Source organism: Ranitomeya variabilis, chromosome 1 (genome assembly GCF_051348905.1).
Source record: "Ranitomeya variabilis isolate aRanVar5 chromosome 1, aRanVar5.hap1, whole genome shotgun sequence".
NCBI lineage: Eukaryota > Metazoa > Chordata > Amphibia > Anura > Dendrobatidae > Ranitomeya > Ranitomeya variabilis.
Genome location: NC_135232.1, coordinates 996301353 through 996319360, shown reverse-complemented (window position 1 = coordinate 996319360; position 18008 = coordinate 996301353). Strand labels below are relative to the sequence as shown.

Here is an 18008-nt window from a genome sequence, read left to right as displayed (position 1 = left end):
TATATATATATATAGTAGAAATATTGTATATGCATATATGAATCCGACGTGCGTAAAAGTGGCGTGCTCCTCCACAAATCCTACTCGAGTCTTTGTAAGATTACTGATGGGAGGCACACTGCATAAAGGCATAAATTGTGTGGTCACTCCCCAGCTCTGCCCATTTTGGCTGAGCTGGGCGAAACTGGTGTAAGGACATCAAAAGTTGTCAAATTTTTGCACAACCTTGAACCTTTTGCACAAAAATTTTGCAAATTATTAAAAAAAGTGTTGTATGACAGATTTCTTAGAAAAGCACTTTAATGAATCAGGACCTGTGTTTTTTTTTACTTCATAAAGATGCCCTCCTTTGAATTTTTTTTATACTAAATCTGTGTAATTGCTTATATAATGCAATGTGCACTGCTCTGCTCCTCTTCTGAGTGATCTTGCTGCTTTTCAGACTCTCCAGGTCACATTGTGCCCATGTATGAGCCAGAAGTCTATTTTGCAATGTAAGCCTATGGAGCCTTGTTCTGATGCTCCGTAGACTTACAATGGAAAAGCCATTTCACTGCGCTCTGTGTGACCCTTAGAGTCTGCAGATCTGTGACAGCACTGAGAAGAGGAGCAGAACAGCTCTGGATCCTGGAGAAGGCTTCAGTAGGTGAGTATATTAATATACACATACTACAATAGATACAACTTGTGGAGACACGAGGGTCAGTGGGTGCTCTCATCCGCTTGCTTGGCTGTCTTAACAAAGACAGCATGGACCAGGGCTCATCCCACTGAACGCCCTCACTCCTTTCCCGCGGTGAGAACACAGGGTGAGGGTAAAACAGTGTGGCAATAATTTATTGAACCACTAACAGACAAGAACAGTCCCAGCAAATACCAAAGATGGTGCAAATTACAGAGTCCCATCCTTCCACTGGCTCGCACGGATTAGAGCATCTACAATTTCAGGGATTCCAGGGCTGAGTACCCCCAGAAGTGGCACCCACTAATAGTGGGCACCCACAAAGAAGAGGTAAGGACAAGCTTAGGAAGCTGTCCGTGTACAGTGAAGTATGTGGTCAGGTGACTTGATTGTCCCAACCTGGATTCCCCAAATGTGTTTGAGGGTTCAGTGATGGTCAGTGGAGCAAATCTGTATTCCTCCAGCTAGGTCCGTGGTCCCTTAACCCCCTTGGCCCCCTAACCCACTGAGGTATTTTCGTTTTTTGCATTTTCGTTATTTGCTCCCCTTCTTCCCAGAGCCATAATTTTTTTTATTTTTTAATCAAAATGGCCATGTGAGGGCTTGTTTTTTGCGGGACGAGTTGTACTTTTGAACGACACCATTGGTTTTCACATAATGTGTGCTGGAAAACTGGAAAAAAAATCAAATTGTGGTGAAATTGCCAAAAAAGTGCAATACTACAGTTGTTTTTTAGATCAAGCGATTCTGAAAGCGGCGATACCAAATATGTGTATGTTTGATTTTTTTTTTTATGGTTTTATTTTGAATGGGGCGAAAAGGGTGTGATTTGAACTTTTATTTTTTTATTTTTTTTAATATTTTTAAAAACATTTTTATTTTACTTTTGGCATGCTTTAATAGTCTCCATGGTAGACTAGAAGCTGCCATAATCCGATCCGATCTGCTCATAGCAATCCGGCAGTGACCACCATAGAGGTCTGCAGGAGACCGCTGGTTGTCATACCAGCCCATCGGTGACATGCTGTCACCGATGAGCAGATTTCCAGTGCGATTACCAGAAGTGCATGCTAAATATCAGAGTTTAACAGCCCCATTTAACGGGTTAATAGCCTCTGGTGGATCACGATTCCAACCGAGGCTGTTCAGGGCACATGTCAGCTGTTCAAAACAGCTGACATGTGCTGGGAAAGATGTGGGCTCACCGTCTGAGCCCACATCAAAGGGAGGGAGTCCGACATCGGCGTACTGTTACTCCCGATGTTGGAAAGGGGTTAAGCTGGTGCTGTAGATTGTCTCTTAGAACAGAGGCAGATCCCCTTTTATAGGTCACAACTGTCCTTTACGCCATCATCCACAGGTCAGGGGGAAGGTGGGATGAGATAGACTCTCATTGTTTGAGTATTTAATCAATCTGCATAGTTTGTTCTTCCCTGTTTACAGGTCAGCAAGCTGCATGGACTTATACAATGGGTAATTAGCATGCTAGCATATCTCAATTATTCAATGACCCCACATTCCTGTCCTCCAAGGATAGTAGCACAATAATCAATTAAACAGTCAACATTTAGGCTCATTTGACCAATGGCCTATGTCTCATGACACACAAAAGACACACAAAAGAAAAACACATTAATTCAAGAGCCAACGTTCAGACTCATATGAACAATAGTCTATGTCTCCTGAGTTAGTGAAAAAATATGTCACACACCTATAGACAGGTTTAGTGAAAAGAAAACTTCACTGGGGGACTTCAAGACCAGTAGGGGGATAGCAAATGTATAAAGTGTTTACTCATACTGATTCCATTCCATCACATCTTTTTTCCACTTCCACTAACTATATGCTAAAATGTCTTTTCTCAGGTATGTCGCTATCTATCCCTATCTCCCGCGCAAGGAGGATGAGCTGGAGCTGCGAAAGGGTGAAATGTTTTTAGTGTTTGAGCGCTGTCAGGACGGCTGGTTTAAGGGAACATCCATGCACACAAGTAAAATTGGAGTATTCCCTGGGAACTATGTAGCACCTGTTACACGGTAAATTATTATTATTATTTATTATAGCACCATTTATTCCATGGCGCTTTACATGTGAGGAGGGGTATACATGATAAAAACAAGTACAATAATCTTAAACAATACAAGTCATAACTGGTACAGGAGGAGAGAGGACCCTGCCCGCGAGGGCTCACAATCTATGAACAAACATTACAATTTTTATGTGTATCAAGAAAATAATTTAATGAACTAGCATGACCGCATAATAGAAAGAAAAGAAAAACGTCATGCAATATTGTAACAGATGTGAAAAATGTAGGTTGAGTACCAATTTTTCCTGTGAACAGTGGGTGAAGCATCTAATCTGCTTTCTGTAGATGTATGCAGTGTAGTGCTAATTAGCCAGGAGGATATACAGGCTTTAGCCATGTGGTTAGGATCCTGTACTGTAAGGCTCAATGATCTGTATTCTATAACCATTTGTTAGGATCCAGTACTGTAAGACTCGGTGATCTGTATTCTACAGCCATGTGGTTAGGATCCAGTACTGTAAGGCTTTGTGATCTGCTACAGCCATGTGGTTAGGATCCAGTACACTGTAAGGCTCGGTGATCTGTATTCTACAGTCATATGGTTAGGATCTAGTATTGTAAGGCTCGGTGATCTGTATTCTACAGCAATGTGGTTAGGATCCAGTACTGTAAGGCTCTGTAATCTGTATTCTACAGCCATGTGGTTAGGATCCAGTACTGTAAGGCTAGGTAATCTGTATTCTACAGTCATGTGGTTAGGATCCAGTACTGTAAGGCTTGGTGATCTGCTACAGCCATGTGGTTAGGATCCAGTACTGTAAGGCTTGGGTATCTGTATTCTACAGCCATATGGTTAGGATCCAGTATTGTAAGGCTCGGTGATCTGTATTCTACAGCCATGTGGTTAGGATCCAGTACTGTAAGGCTCGGTAATCTGTATTCTACAGCCATGTGGTTAGGATCCAGTACCGTAAGGCTTGGTGATCTGCTACAGCCATGTGGTTAGGATCCAGTACTGTAAGGCTTGGTGATCTGTATTCTACAGCCATGTGGTTAGGATCAAGTACTGTTAGGCTTGGTGATCTGTATTCTACAGCCATATGGTTAGGATCCAGTATTGTAAGGCTTGGTGATCTGTATTCTACAGCCATATGGTTAGGATCCAGTATTGTAAGGCTCGGTGATCTGTATTCTACAGCCATGTGGTTACGATCCAGTATTGTAAGGCTCAATGATCTGTATTCTACAGCCATATGGTTAGGATCTAGTATTGTAAGGCTCGGTGATCTGTATTCTACAGCCATGTGGTTAGGATCCAGTACTGTAAGGCTCTGTAATCTGTATTCTACAGCCATGTGGTTAGGATCCAGTACTGTAAGGCTAGGTAATCTGTATTCTACAGCCATGTGGTTAGGATCCAGTACTGTAAGGCTTGGTGATCTGCTACAGCCATGCGGTTAGGATCCAGTACTGTAAGGCTTGGGTATCTGTATTCTACAGCCATATGGTTAGGATCCAGTATTGTAAGGCTCGGTGATCTGTATTCTACAGCCATGTGGTTAGGATCCAGTACTGTAAGGCTCGTTAATCTGTATTCTACAGCCATGTGGTTGGGATCCAGTACTGTAAAGCTTGGTGATCTGCTACAGCCATGTGGTTAGGATCCAGTACTGTAAGGCTTGGTGATCTGTATTCTACAGCCATGTGGTTAGGATCCAGTACTGTAAGGCTTGGTGATCTGTATTCTACAGCCATATGGTTAGGATCCAGTATTGTAAGGCTCGGTGATCTGTATTCTACAGCCATATGGTTAGGATCCAGTATTGTAAGGCTCGGTGATCTGTATTCTACAGCCATGTGGTTAGGATCCAGTATTGTAAGGCTCGGTGATCTGTATTCTACAGCCATATGGTTAGGATCCAGTATTGTAAGGCTCGGTGATCTGTATTCTACAGCCATATGGTTAGGATCCAGTATTGTAAGGCTCGGTGATCTGTATTCTACAGCCATATGGTTAGGATCCAGTATTGTAAGGCTCGGTGATCTGTATTCTACAGCCATGTGGTTAGGATCCAGTACTGTAAGACTCGGTGATCTGTATTCTACATCTACGTATGTGCTGTGCACATCTTGAATATCAATAGATTGATTCCCCAAATTTTACTCTTCTTTTCATTCATTTGCAATTCTATTAATGTTTTAGTGCCGTTGTGTTTCTCCGTGTAACATATTTGATTGAATTATTCATTTTGCTGTAGGAAATGCACCCAAACCATGAACTGCTAACCTAAATCATTGTGATGGAGGAAAACAATGTTTATAGCAATGACAGAATACATTTGTTATCTAACTGTATAGGTTTATTATGTTGTCAGGACACTTTATTGATTTAGATTTTTTTTTGGTTATGCTCTTTATAAACAACATTTATACAGTATATAATAATGAAAATCTTTTCTATTTTGTATGGTGACTTCAAAGTACACATATTAATATTCAGGGATTACAACACAGACCGTAGAAGATAGATTTATTAACTCCCAAATGTTACTTGTTTAGGGCATTAACCACTGGCTCACAGGCTAAAGTGGCCATGGCAACGTCAGGAGCGGGCACCCAGATGGTCAACATGGTGGCACCGTGCTCTAGCGGAGTACCCTGCCAGAAGCTACAGGGAAATGGTGTGGACTTTAGCAAAACAGTGAATGCAAATGGCGTCTCCCCAACTGTTCCAGGAGGACATATCCAAACCAGCCCACAGTCCAAGGTCCTCATTCACATGAGTGGCCAAATGACTGTGAACCAGGCCCGCAATGCTGCCCGCACAGGTAGGACCTAAAGACATAATATGAAAGTTGCATAACTTCATCATACAATGAATATGTAGAATATACCTACTTTTTCCTTATTGAAATAAATTGGAAGTGAAACTTGAATGCTTACTTACATTCACTCACTGCATTTTATGTCTGTGTTATATGTGTAATACGTGCTTGAGATTTTCTGCAGTTTGGTCGCTTTCCAGAAAGTTAACATCAGTCCCCAGCTGTCTGCTTTCCCTCAGCTGGTTAGGAAATAAAGGAGGACCCCACAATGTTTTTTTAAAATATTGATTTATTTAATACATGATATACACACACATATACACTTTATCAGCATCGCCTGGTCTCGCTGATCGCAGGCAGATCAGGCAACCCGGGGCCTGATAACAGCAATAACTGTATTGCTTTTTCCCAGGCGCAGGTACGTGTTATACTGATGGCACACGGACGTTATCTGTGTGTCATTAGTGTGCATGTGTGCTGAACCCATTTCGTGAGTGGTGAGTGAAAAACCTGACGTGTACACCACCATTGAATACAATGGGTCTGCGTATGTCCGTATTTGTGGTCTTTAAAAATGGTCCGCATACAAACACAAAAAACGGATGTGTGAAGGGGGCCTAAAATGGTAACCGAAGACAGATCTATATTTTGTCAGACCCCAAAATACAGTTAAAATACAGTCAAAACAGCTGACATGTGCCGGCAAAGATGTGGGCTCAGTGCCGGAGCTCACATCAAAGGGACACGACATGCACAGTATTGTGAAGCCTGAAGCTGTTAAAAGACGTTCAAAAGCCTGAAAATATTCACAAGTCTTTTTGACATAGAAATTCTTATGTTTATTCTTCTTAACATTTTCTGAGCACTATTTCTGGTGGGTTTTCAGGGCGGACCTGGTTGAGTACTTACCCTTAGAGCTCTTGCTCACGACCATAATAATTGGACGCTTGCTATCTGTCATTTTGATGAGTAGCACTCGTCCCCATGTTAGACTATGGAGCTGTGCACATGTCTGATATTTTCCTTTGATCGAGTTGGTCCAAGGAAAAAAAATCACAGCATGCATGAATTGCCTCCTCTAATCCGATGGCACTCGCCCATTCATGTCAATGGGTCTGTGGAGAAATCAGACTGCACCAGATGACATTTTCACTGACAGACTGGATGGAGAAGATCGAGATTTTTTTCAATTCTTCACAAAAAATGGGATCACACTCTAATCAAACTCTGAGGACACACTAATTATAGATTAGTATAATCTGACTGATGAGAGAAAACCGGACGTGTGACCTTAGCCCTAGAAAGATGGGGGGAGGACTCAGTCAAATATGGGGACAGTCACTACCCCCAAATGTATACTAGAAAAAAATAAATCTGACCATCACCTCCTAAGAAAATGAGTCAAATGGAAACAGGCGCAGGCGGAATACAGAGTGGATGTATGAATTTTACACTACATTACTGCTTGAGGATTTAGTGAACAAGTTGCCATTTTGTGTCTGCCCGTCTGCTACATTTTTATGAAGTATGCCGCCATATTTTGACATGGATATGTATGTGCATAGGAGAAACTGCAGCTGTCGCATAATGTAGTGATGGAGAGCACTAATACAGTGTGGACCTAAATACAAGTCTGGCTGCACAGAACTGTAATACCGGCTCTATTATTTCACTTGTGCGGCTGTACATTGGCTGGCTGCGCTGCCTCCTTACTGCCTGCTGTTATCCTAACTTTGAGTATGAGTAAAAGAATTAAAGTTATTTGCTTAAGAGGCAATGAGAGCCCGAAGTGCTGGATCCACATGCTTTAATATTGCCTCTAAACACTGTTATGGGGTTATTGATTGGATTTTGCTTTCCTTTTTTCTCCTCTTTAATTTTCCTCTGAAAACCGAGAAGTCTCTTTATGGTCATTGGTAGAAATGTCTGCGCCATCGAGAAAACACATTACCCAAAGTGAAATTGTCAAATCTGTTTTACAACGGGAAAGGGAGCGTTAGACGTAGGAGAATGCTGCGCTGCACATCTGTTCCTGGGCACGTCATTTACAGATCTCTTTATTAAGCTCCATAGGACAAATTGATGAAATGGGAAATATACATATTTTCGCTCTGTAAAATCTTTGTGAGTTCAGTCAAAGGGTGAATAAAGTATCAGGTTTTACTGTTCCGCTGAATATTGAGTATATGGACGGTTATTCAGCTAAGGGCGAGAATAAAGGCAGCAGCGAGGTGCAATAAAACAAAGCTAAGAAAACATTGTTATTTTCTCATATGGTCATTTAAATTTATAAGACCGACTCCTTCTGCCCAGGTTGACCTGAAGCTTAGGCTCTAATAATAAAAAAGAAAACAAGTGCTGGCATTCCTGGCGCTGCCCTGTAAAAACAAGTGTAATTAGATTAGGCGGCTGCTGATGGTGCGGTGCAGTGGAGCCGCATGGATCCCACTAACGGCGCGCATTAGGTAGTAACCAGCAGAGCAGATCACGTCACATACACAACATAATAAGCCTTCTGCAGTGTGGAACGCTGAGAGGGGGAGAGTGTAGGTGTACCTTCAGTGAGCCCTCTACAATAATACATTCCCATTGCTTGTATAGCACCAACATATTCCACAGCTCTGCACGGAGATTGTCACATTCACTTGTATTCCTGCCCCAGCTAGAGCTCAGAATCTAACTTTCTGGATTCATTCTCTAACTTTCTGGATTCATTCTCTGGACCTAAATGCCGATAAGCAGCTCTGCTAACCACATTCCCAGCTGATCTGGAGGACGCAAACCAAACTAGCATCATTGCTTCTGTCACAGCCGCAGAAAAACTCATGGATCACACATCTAAAAACCACACCTTGATCTACTGCAGCAAGGCACAAATGTACAAAACTGGACACGAGGTTCTTCGTTTAATATCCTGATCAGACTGGATGAAGCACACTACCACGTCACGGTGAACCTCTTAGTGAGTCCCTGACCTAAAAGGTGCAGCAACCACCACTAAAGGGAAAGGGCACCAGCAGGGCGAGCGACCTGGTGCCCAACAGCACCCATGATGCGAGGCTGAGCACCCATGACACCAGGCCACCCCACCACACAGGCACAGCAACAATGGCTGTCACACAGCACCAACACCAAGTCAAAGGACCTAAAAAAACTGACCTTCCACATATAAGTCTATGAGCCGAGAGCACAAATAGGAGGAACCGCTCTTGCAAGCTCCTGCTGATTATAACCGCCTGTCCAAAAAAAGAGGACAGACCATGCGATTGCTTCTGGTCTGCATGGTGTAATCTGTCTCTGCTCACTTCTCCCTCAAGAGGAGAGCAGGATCGGTGAGATCACACCTACAGATATCGGTCTCATCGTGCGAGTGGCACATATAACACACTTGTGCTATTGTAATGAGAATAGGACACATTTGTGATGCCGACCGCTCTCACACGTGAACCAGCCGATATCTGTAGATGCACCGTCCCTTGCCCCATGCATGTCTCGACGCGGAAATGAATAGAGACAGATTACCCTTTTAACAGAGCAATGGAAGCCATGCCGAAAACATTTCGACAACTTCCAGTCTGTGTCTTTTACTGTATAGATTTATGGATAATTTTCAATAATATGGGTAAAAAGGCATATAAGGAACATTTACTTACAGCCTTTATGGAAGTTCCCTGCTGTTTCCTTATTACCTTACTGAAACTTCACCTCTCCCATCCTGAACATGGCTGCTGATAGAGGGGCATGTGACTTATCCATTGGTAATCGCACGCTACCTTCATGGAAAGCAGCAATAAATGACCCCTCTAGGTGGTGGGTGATATTAATTATACCTTACTTACCAATCTTTTTCCCTTTTTACTCCACAGTAATTTATAAATAAGCCGCATACGTCTATGGAAACACTCAGGCCATGTGCCGCTTCTCTGAATGCCCAGAACCTGCGCTAGTGCAGACAATGGCTTGGTGTAAGGCGATGGCTACTTTCACCTATGGCAGCATGTTGCCTGCATGCCTGGCACTTGTCTGATGCTTATTTCTACTAGCAATCCATAAAGAGGTCAACCACTTTAAAATTCATTTCTGCCTCTTACTTAGTCCCTTCAGGCTAGCTATCTGCTCTTTCTGTAGGTGGTTGGTAGATTTCTTTCCCCTTAATTCACCTGTATTGCTTTTACAAGGAGTGACTCTTGTATAAGTAGTATACTACAGACCAAACGTTTGGACACACCTTCTCATTTAAAGATTTTTCTGTATTTTCATGACAATGAAAATTGTACATTCACACTGAAGGCATCAAAACTATGAATTAACACATGTGGAATTATATACAAAAAAGTGTGAAACAACTGAAATTATGTCTTATATTCTAGGTTCTTCAAAGTAACCACCTTTTGCTTTGATGACTGCTTTGCAAACTCTTGGAATTCTCTTGATGAGCTTCGAGAGGTAGTCACTGGGAATGGTCTTCCAACAATTTTGAAGGAGTTCCCAGAGATGCTTAGCACTTGTTGGCCCTTTTGCCTTCACTCTGCGGTCCAGCTCACCCCAAACCATCTCGATTGGGTTCATGTCTTGTGACTGTGGAGGCCAGGTCATCTGGCGTAGCACCCCATCACTCTCCTTCTTGGTCAAATAGCCCTTACACAGCCTGGAGGTGTGTTTGGGGTCATTGTCCTGTTGAAAAATAAATGATGGTCCAACTAAACTCAAACCGGATGGAATAGCATGCCGCTGCAAGATGCTGTGGTAGCCATGCTGGATCAGTATACCTTCAATTTTGAATAAATCCCCAACAGTGTCACCAGCAAAGCACCCCCACACCATCACACCTCCTCTTCCATGCTTCACGGTGGGAACCAGGCAAGTAGAGTCCATCCGTTCACCTTTTCTGCATCGCACAAAGACACGGTGGTTGGAACCAAAGATCTCAAATTTGGACTCATCAGACCAAAGCATAGATTTCAACTGGTCTAATGTCCATTCCTTGTGTTGTTTAGCCCAAACAAGTCTCTTCTGCTTGTTGCCTGTCCTTAGCAGTGGTTTCCTAGCAGCTATTTTACCATGAAGGCCTGCTGCACAAAACTCCTTAAGGGCTCCTTTCCACTTGCGAGATAAACATCCGTGTCTCGCATGTGAAAACCAAGCTCTGGCGCCAGCACTTGGGAGCGGAGGGTGCGGCTGCATAGCAACACATGTAGCCGCACGCTCCGCTCCCAAGTGCCAGCGCCAGAGCTTGGTTTTCACATGCGAGACACGGACGTTTATCTCGCAAGTGGAAAGGAGCCCTAACAGTTGTTGTAGAAATGTGTCTGCTGCTAGAACTCTGTGTGGCATTGACCTGGTCTCTAATCTGAGCTGCTGTTAACCTGTGATTTCTGAGGCTGGTGACTCGCATAAACTTATCCTCAGAAGCAGAGGTGACTCTTGGTCTTCCTTTCCTGGGGCGGTCCTCATGTGAGCCAGTTTCTTTGTAGCGCTTGATGGTTTTTGCCACTGCACTTGGGGACACTTTCAAAATTTTCTAAATTTTTCGGACTGACTGACCTTTATTTCTTAAAGTAATGATGGCCACTTGTTTTTCTTTACTTAGCTGCTTTTTTCTTGCCATAATACAAGTTCTAACAGTCTATTCAGTAGGACTATCAGCTGTGTATCCACCAGACTTCTGCTCAACACAACTGATGGTCCCAACCCCATTTATAAGGCAAGAAATCCCACTTATTAAACCTGACAGGGCACACCTGTGAAGTGAAAACCGTTCCCTAGTCCATTATCTGCCATGACACATCTTTGTGCCAAAAATGGAAGTTGGCACATTTAAATGGGCTGCGCCACGGGAATAAAAAGCCTTGGGATTCCCAACAGTTTTTATTAATACTAACACGTTTCTGCACCAGACCGGCGCCTTTCTCACATCACTTGGTTTTTTACCTTGAGAATGGCTCTGGTCCGGTGAAGAAACGCATTGGTATCCCAAGGCTTTCCATTCACACAGTGCAGCCCACTTAAACGCGCCAACTTCCATTTTTGGCATTATACATCTGGAAGAAACTTTTCCTATAGCGACGGGAAAGCAATAGCGGCTTTCCACTCTTTTATAGGTGTTGTGCCTGCACACAACACCTTTAGGTGAGTGCTACCATTGCTTATACCTATCTTTTACCAGACGGTATTGCCCTATTTTGTGTGAGCTCATGTTCCTCTCCAGAGCTTCTCGATGACACCTCTTTGTGACTTATTTCTTTCACTGGTTCCTTCCAGCCGCTGCTCATGGTCAGGAGCGTCCGACTGCTGCAGTTACCCCCATGCAAGCGCAGAACCCATCTTGCCTTATCCCAGCATCTTCTATCAATAACCACCAAGGCAGCTCTCAGCCAATGCAGCCACCGCTTTCCAGTCCAGCTGCTTACATCAATGCCGCGATGAATCTCAATAGACCAAATGTGCCAATGGCTGCTACCCCTTCCATTACCAGTGTCCCCTCCTTAGAGGTAGATAGCAACTGGAAAACGAACTCCGCGGTCACTGGATGTTCTTCATCTCCCGATAATGCACCTTCAAGTTCCGCCACCAACAAGCAGGAAAAGGACAACAAGGTGAGTGCGGCACAGTAAAATATGGTCATCGGGTATGAACAATTTTGCAGATGTGAAATGGAGATGTTACATTTAGCAACCAGTCAGAGTCTATTTTTTAGTGTAGATTAGTTCATGAGATATGATCTGCTTGGTAGTCGCTGTGGGTAAAAGCTCCATTTTTGTCTGTGCTGTTTTTTTTATACAGGAACCCACTTATTCTCTCAGTGCAGGAGGAGCGGTCATATTGTCTTTAGCATTAGATACATAGATTATTTATCTGTTCCAGGTTTAACAAAATCTCTCTATTACACAGGAGGTGAAGTGATGTCTCAGCTCTGTAAGATATAATTATGTGTGATGCTAGATGACAAGTCTTCGGCAAACAATACATTCTCAAATCAGACACCTACAACTAGTAGTAAGAAATTGGTATTGTTGTAGTATGCAAGAATCAATAGAAAATCATTGTCTTGTAAGTTCCTAATATTACAACTATATCACAAATGGTATATAATTGTAGCAAGTAAGAATTTTTAGCCATCCCTGTCATCTTATAGGGGTTGTCCAGTATGGTCATTTGCTTACAGGTCCAGTGGCAGCGGGATGTGTGGTGTTCAGAGCCCGATCACTACAGCTCAGCTTATATTAAAAGGGGTTATTCTCTACTGGACAAGCCCATATGAATGGCCTGCATAAAATAGAAAAAAATGTATTCTTATCTCCTGTACCAGCTCCTCCACTCTGAGCCCTGTGTTCCCCGCCGGTCTCGTAACAAAAACAGTCCATGTGACCAATCTAGCCAATCAGCGGCCTCTGATCAGCTGCATCCTTCACTATTCCATATGACGGATTTCCTTTCACAACAGTTATGAAGGCTGCAGCCGATCACATAACAATGTTTATGTCAGTGGGGGAAGCTGGGCTCATAAAGAAGAAATGGTGCCAGCCCGGGAGGTAACTACCGTACATATTTTTCTTACTTCATGCAGCACTCTGGGGCCGGTAGTGGACAACTCCTTGAAGTAAACAGGAGTTGATCTGCAATATGAAATTTTCCTCATCTTAGAGAAAGAACATTTCCAACCTCAAATATGGTAAAGAGGATTAATTGCTGGTTCAATCTCCAAAGTCAGTCTCATTATGCTTTTTTTCTTTTTAAACACCAATAGAAAGTAGGATTTTCTGTCTTCTTCCCCCAGATGTGACATCTGTGTTACGATCAATGTGTCTGTCTAATCCATCCATCATCCTGTCATCTTTCTGTTTTTTTGTCTTTGTTGTTAATGTATAATTTTATATATCGCTGAGTTTATTGGTTTCTCTTTTATGATACCTATAATGAGCCTTGTTTTTCTGTAGATTTAGGAAACCTATAAAATGACTTCTATAAAGTAAGTTGAGGTTAGGGAAGGAAACAGGTGAGAGAGGGGCCCAGTGGCGGTCCAGCGGTGGGCCTTGTCTTCAATGTTACTATAATGAGTGTACCATCGCCGGATGGGCTCGTATTTTACCTGTCAGGTTACACTGGTCCTGACCCTCTTTCCTAGTGTTTAGCTACGCAGGTTGCTGATTTGTATGTTTGCCCCGTGTTAGCATGTGTAGAAACAACTTGCTGATTTGTATCTGCTGTGAAAAGCTTTTCTGACAATTTAAATGACCTTTTTCCTGTTAGCAGAAATAGATTTTTTTTTTTAACAAAAGTGGTAATTGTGCACGAACAGTCACTTCCAAAAGGGAAGTTTCGACTCATAAAGTAATTGTGTCTGGAAATTTATTGAATGTGAGCTGTGTTTTGTTGGTAACCTTGGGGGATATTTTGTTGACACTTACATTCGGGTATTAGTGGCTAAAAATAATTTTTGCAACTGGATTTCATAAAACTTTTCTGCACCGTTTGCCTTTTGCAGCCTCCTTTGTTTCCTCCACTTTCAACTTTAATGTGGTCTGTGGCCATAAATCAGCCGAGAGAAGGAAACAAGAGTGATGCCAGAGTTACACACTCCCTATCATAAAAAAAATAATCAATTTTTGATAAAAAAGATGTAAAAGCCATCACACCAACACCAAGGTGTACCCAATTGGGGTGGCCATATCTAGTATTAAAACCTTACCATGTGTCAAAGCGACATCAATGTGAATAAGGGCAGAGCAGGACCAGGTCCTGAATGGATAGCCAGTAAATGGGCATTCATTAGGGACCGTTGAGGCTATATAAACATTATGCCCTTCTCAAAGGAAGGTCGGTCACACCATTGCTTGTTTAATGGCCAGTGTGAACATGCTCCCAGTTTGCATGCATACCAACCTTTCCTACAGTTAGGGACTTAACCGAAAAAAAAAACTATCAGAAAAGGCCGACTGATGGATTATCCAAATAACCCATTCTGCAGTCACCAATGGACAGTGCAACCAGAGGCTGTAGAAAGCAAACAGTGCCTTATTTTTAATGAAACTTAATAGCAAAAATTCTTTTTTAGCCCCAATTGCATGTATTTAAGTAAAAAAAAGTCCCCAACCTTTTTAAGGCTTTGTTAGCAAAAGGGTTATCTCACAAAGACCACTCCAGTTGCTATGTCCTATAATAATCTAGAGGAGGATTGCATTACAATGTATGGCCATTTATCTGAATGGCCGCCATGTAATATCTCTACAAATCTCTGGCTAGCTTCAGCCTTGCCCAGCAAAGTCACTTGTTTGCTGGGAGTTGAACAAACAGCTACTGTTTTTTTTCGAAAGTGGCTGCAATCTAAAAGCGGTAGTTTCTAATAGGACAAACCCATTATAGAAGCAGTTCCTGTTTGCTGCCAATAGTAAAGTACCCACGATAAAAGAGCTGAATGGTCGGTAACGTGTGTGTGTTCTGATTTGTTGCAGAAGGAAAAAAAAGGGTTACTTAAGTTATTGTCTGGTGCATCCACTAAGAGAAAGACCCGGGCATCTCCACCTCATTCACCAACTCAAGAACTGGAACAAGCCGTCTCAGAAGCTGCTCTGGAAGGAGCAGTAGGTCCTGACGTCACCGGTACCAGCAGTCGAGCAGCTGCCTGCAATGTGGAGGGTGAGACTGTATCAGCCTCCACCATGACACAAGAGAACCGCAAGACAAGTATGGTGGATCCCAACATTCCCATAGCACCTCCACCAAGACAGCCTTGCTCCTCACTGGGCCCTGTACTTAACGATTCCCGACCTGTAGTCTGTGAAAGGTAATCATCTCAGCAATAAAATACAGTGAAATAAACTCAGTTAATGTGTAAGTGTAAAGAGGAACCATCGGTGTAACTTGTATTTCAGAAATGAATACTACACATGAAAATAAGCAACTTTGCATTATATCGTATCAGAAGAATCTGCTTCTTTTTCTGTCAGAATTGGTCAGTCATTATCACACTTCTCAATTCTGAGGTAAGGTCTGAAGAACGTCAGAATTGAGAGGTTCCCATTTAGTGAAGCAGAGGTTCTCATCACTGAGATAGGAGATTACAGCTGATACTGATCAGATTCCATGTAGGCGGGAGGAGGAGCTCTGTCTCTAGTCCCTCCTGTTCCCACCTACATAGAATCTTATCAGTAGCGCCTGCCATCTCCTATCTCAGTAATGGGAGAGTCCGTCTGCACTGACTACAGATTTTACCTCAGAATTGCGAATTGTGATAATGTCTCATCAATTCTGGCAGAGAAAGGAGCAAATCTCTCTTAGGGTACCGTCACACAGTACCATTTACATCGCTACGACGGCACGATTCGTGACGTCGCAGCGTCGTATGATTATCGCTCCAGCGTCGTAGACTGCGGTCACACGTTGCAATCACGGCGCTGGAGCGATGCCGAAGTCCCCGGGTAACCAGGGTAAACATCGGGTTACTAAGCGCAGGGCCGCGCTTAGTAACCCGATGTTTACCGTGGTTACCAGCGTAAAAGTAAAAAAAAAAAAACGTACATACTCACCATCTGATGTCCGTCAGGTCCCTTGCCGTCTGCTTCCTGCTCTGACTGAGATCCGGCCGTACAGTGAGAGCAGAGCGCAGCGGCGACGTCACCGCTGTGATCTGCTCTCACTTTCCGGCCGGCAGACAGTCAGAGCGGAAAGCAGATGGTGAGTATGTACGGTTTGTTTTTTTTTTTACTTTTACGCTGGTAACCACGGTAAACATCGGGTTACTAAGCGCGATGTTTACCCTGGTTACCAGCGAACGCATCGCTGGATCGCTGTCACACACAACGATCCAGCGATGACAGCGGGAGATCCAGCGACGAAATAAAGTTTCAAACGATGTGCTACGACGTACGATTCTCAGCTGGGTGCCTGATCGCAGTAGCGTGTCAGACACTGCGAGATCGTAACGATATCGCTAGAACGTCACGAATCGTGCCGTCGTAGCGATAAAAATGCCACTGTGTGACGGTACCCTTAGAAGATGTATTACAAAGTTGCTTATTTTCATGTGTCTAATTGATTTGTGAAGAAAAAATTTAACCGACGGTTACTCTTTAAATGTCTTCAAAACGCCACCTCTTTGTGAAGACCACCCTCATTTAGATCACATTTTTCTGTGCTCGGTTTTCAATTCCCTTAGCTTTTTTATATACTGGCCCTTTTTTGAGAAGTCTGTTCTCCAGAAGATAATTTTTTACTGTCATTTTGAATGATACTTAGCATTTTTTTCGTAGATCAGTTTACCTATATCACAGCACTGTCTTGCACATATCTAATGATGTTTCCCAAAACCCCCCTTAGATGGTAAAGCCATCACCATGAGCTTACCCCATCATCCATGGTGAAATCGCCTTTCCTCGAGATGTTGCACTGACCTTAGCCGCAGCTTCCATGAGTGATGCGTTTGCCCACATGTGCAGCCATAAGAGTCCTCGGAGCTCCCGCCAGATGTAATTCTTTCCGTCTACAACTTCCTGCTCATCATGTAGCTGATGGTTCTGATTTATAACTTCTGTTATGTGAGATCACAGCCTCTTTCTTTTACAGATACAGGGTGGTAGTGTCATATCCTCCGCAGAGTGAGGCTGAGCTTGAACTCAAGGAAGGGGACATTGTATTTGTGCACAAGAAACGTGAAGATGGTTGGTTTAAAGGCACACTACAGCGGAACGGCAAAACTGGTTTGTTCCCCGGCAGCTTTGTAGAGAACATTTAATTCTTCACCTGTATCCGTTAATGAGCACAAACATATCCAAGCAGCATCAGAGCAGACGATCTACTTACCTTCAACCTATCGAAGTAGAAATCGCTAATGCCGCTGGACGTGGCACTCGTGGCACCGCTGTGGAGCGCTGAAGAGCAAGTGCATTGGAAGGGCCTGGAAAGTGTCCACTGGTTTCTTACTTCCCCAGACTTTCTTTTGCCCATGTCATTTGTGCCTTGTACTGTTAAGTTTATACTTTTTTTTTGTTTTTACCTTAACAGCAAATAAACCCATGTTTACAAGGTGTTAGCTAATAATTTATTTGCTTCTTTTCAGTTTTTGTACATTTTAAATCCCTTTTTTTCTTTTTAATAGATAAAGTCTTTTGAATGATAAATATAACAATTTATTAATTTATGAAATGGCACAGAAAAGAGAAGCTGGATTCTTTTCTCTCCGACTGACCTAGGTACTGACGATAGCCTGTGTTTTAATAATGATAGTTTTGATGGTGGAGTAGGGTGTGTGTATTTTGTAGCATAGCAGTGTCACACTCGTAACGACGGACATGAGGGAAGCAGAGTAAAAGCTGTAATTGTCTGTTTACAATTTGCAGAGTGTTTGTGATCTTAAGGATTTTTTCAGTAATAAAAATTGTCTTTGTAATGCACTATTAATGGTCATGGCTCTGGTGAATTTATATCTGCACCATTCCTAAGAGTGACGCAGCAAGAGGAAGCAGCATTTTTTCAT

The 18008-nt window shown here is 42.9% G+C and overlaps 1 protein-coding gene across 4 annotated transcripts in view; it reads left to right on the top strand.

The window, feature by feature from the left end:
- Positions 1 to 17561, top strand: part of SH3RF1 (SH3 domain containing ring finger 1) — a 211066-nt gene extending 193505 nt beyond the window's left edge. For all 4 annotated transcript variants that reach the window (XM_077279482.1, XM_077279480.1, XM_077279483.1 and 1 more), the window contains 5 exons: positions 2548 to 2718; positions 5271 to 5539; positions 11798 to 12132; positions 14989 to 15320; positions 17099 to 17561. In XM_077279482.1, the coding sequence (XP_077135597.1) occupies positions 2548 to 2718; positions 5271 to 5539; positions 11798 to 12132; positions 14989 to 15320; positions 17099 to 17267 (1276 nt within the window). In that variant the 3' untranslated portion in view covers positions 17268 to 17561. The remainder of the gene's footprint in view (positions 1 to 2547; positions 2719 to 5270; positions 5540 to 11797; positions 12133 to 14988; positions 15321 to 17098) is intronic.
- The last annotated feature ends 447 nt before the right edge of the window (positions 17562 to 18008 follow it).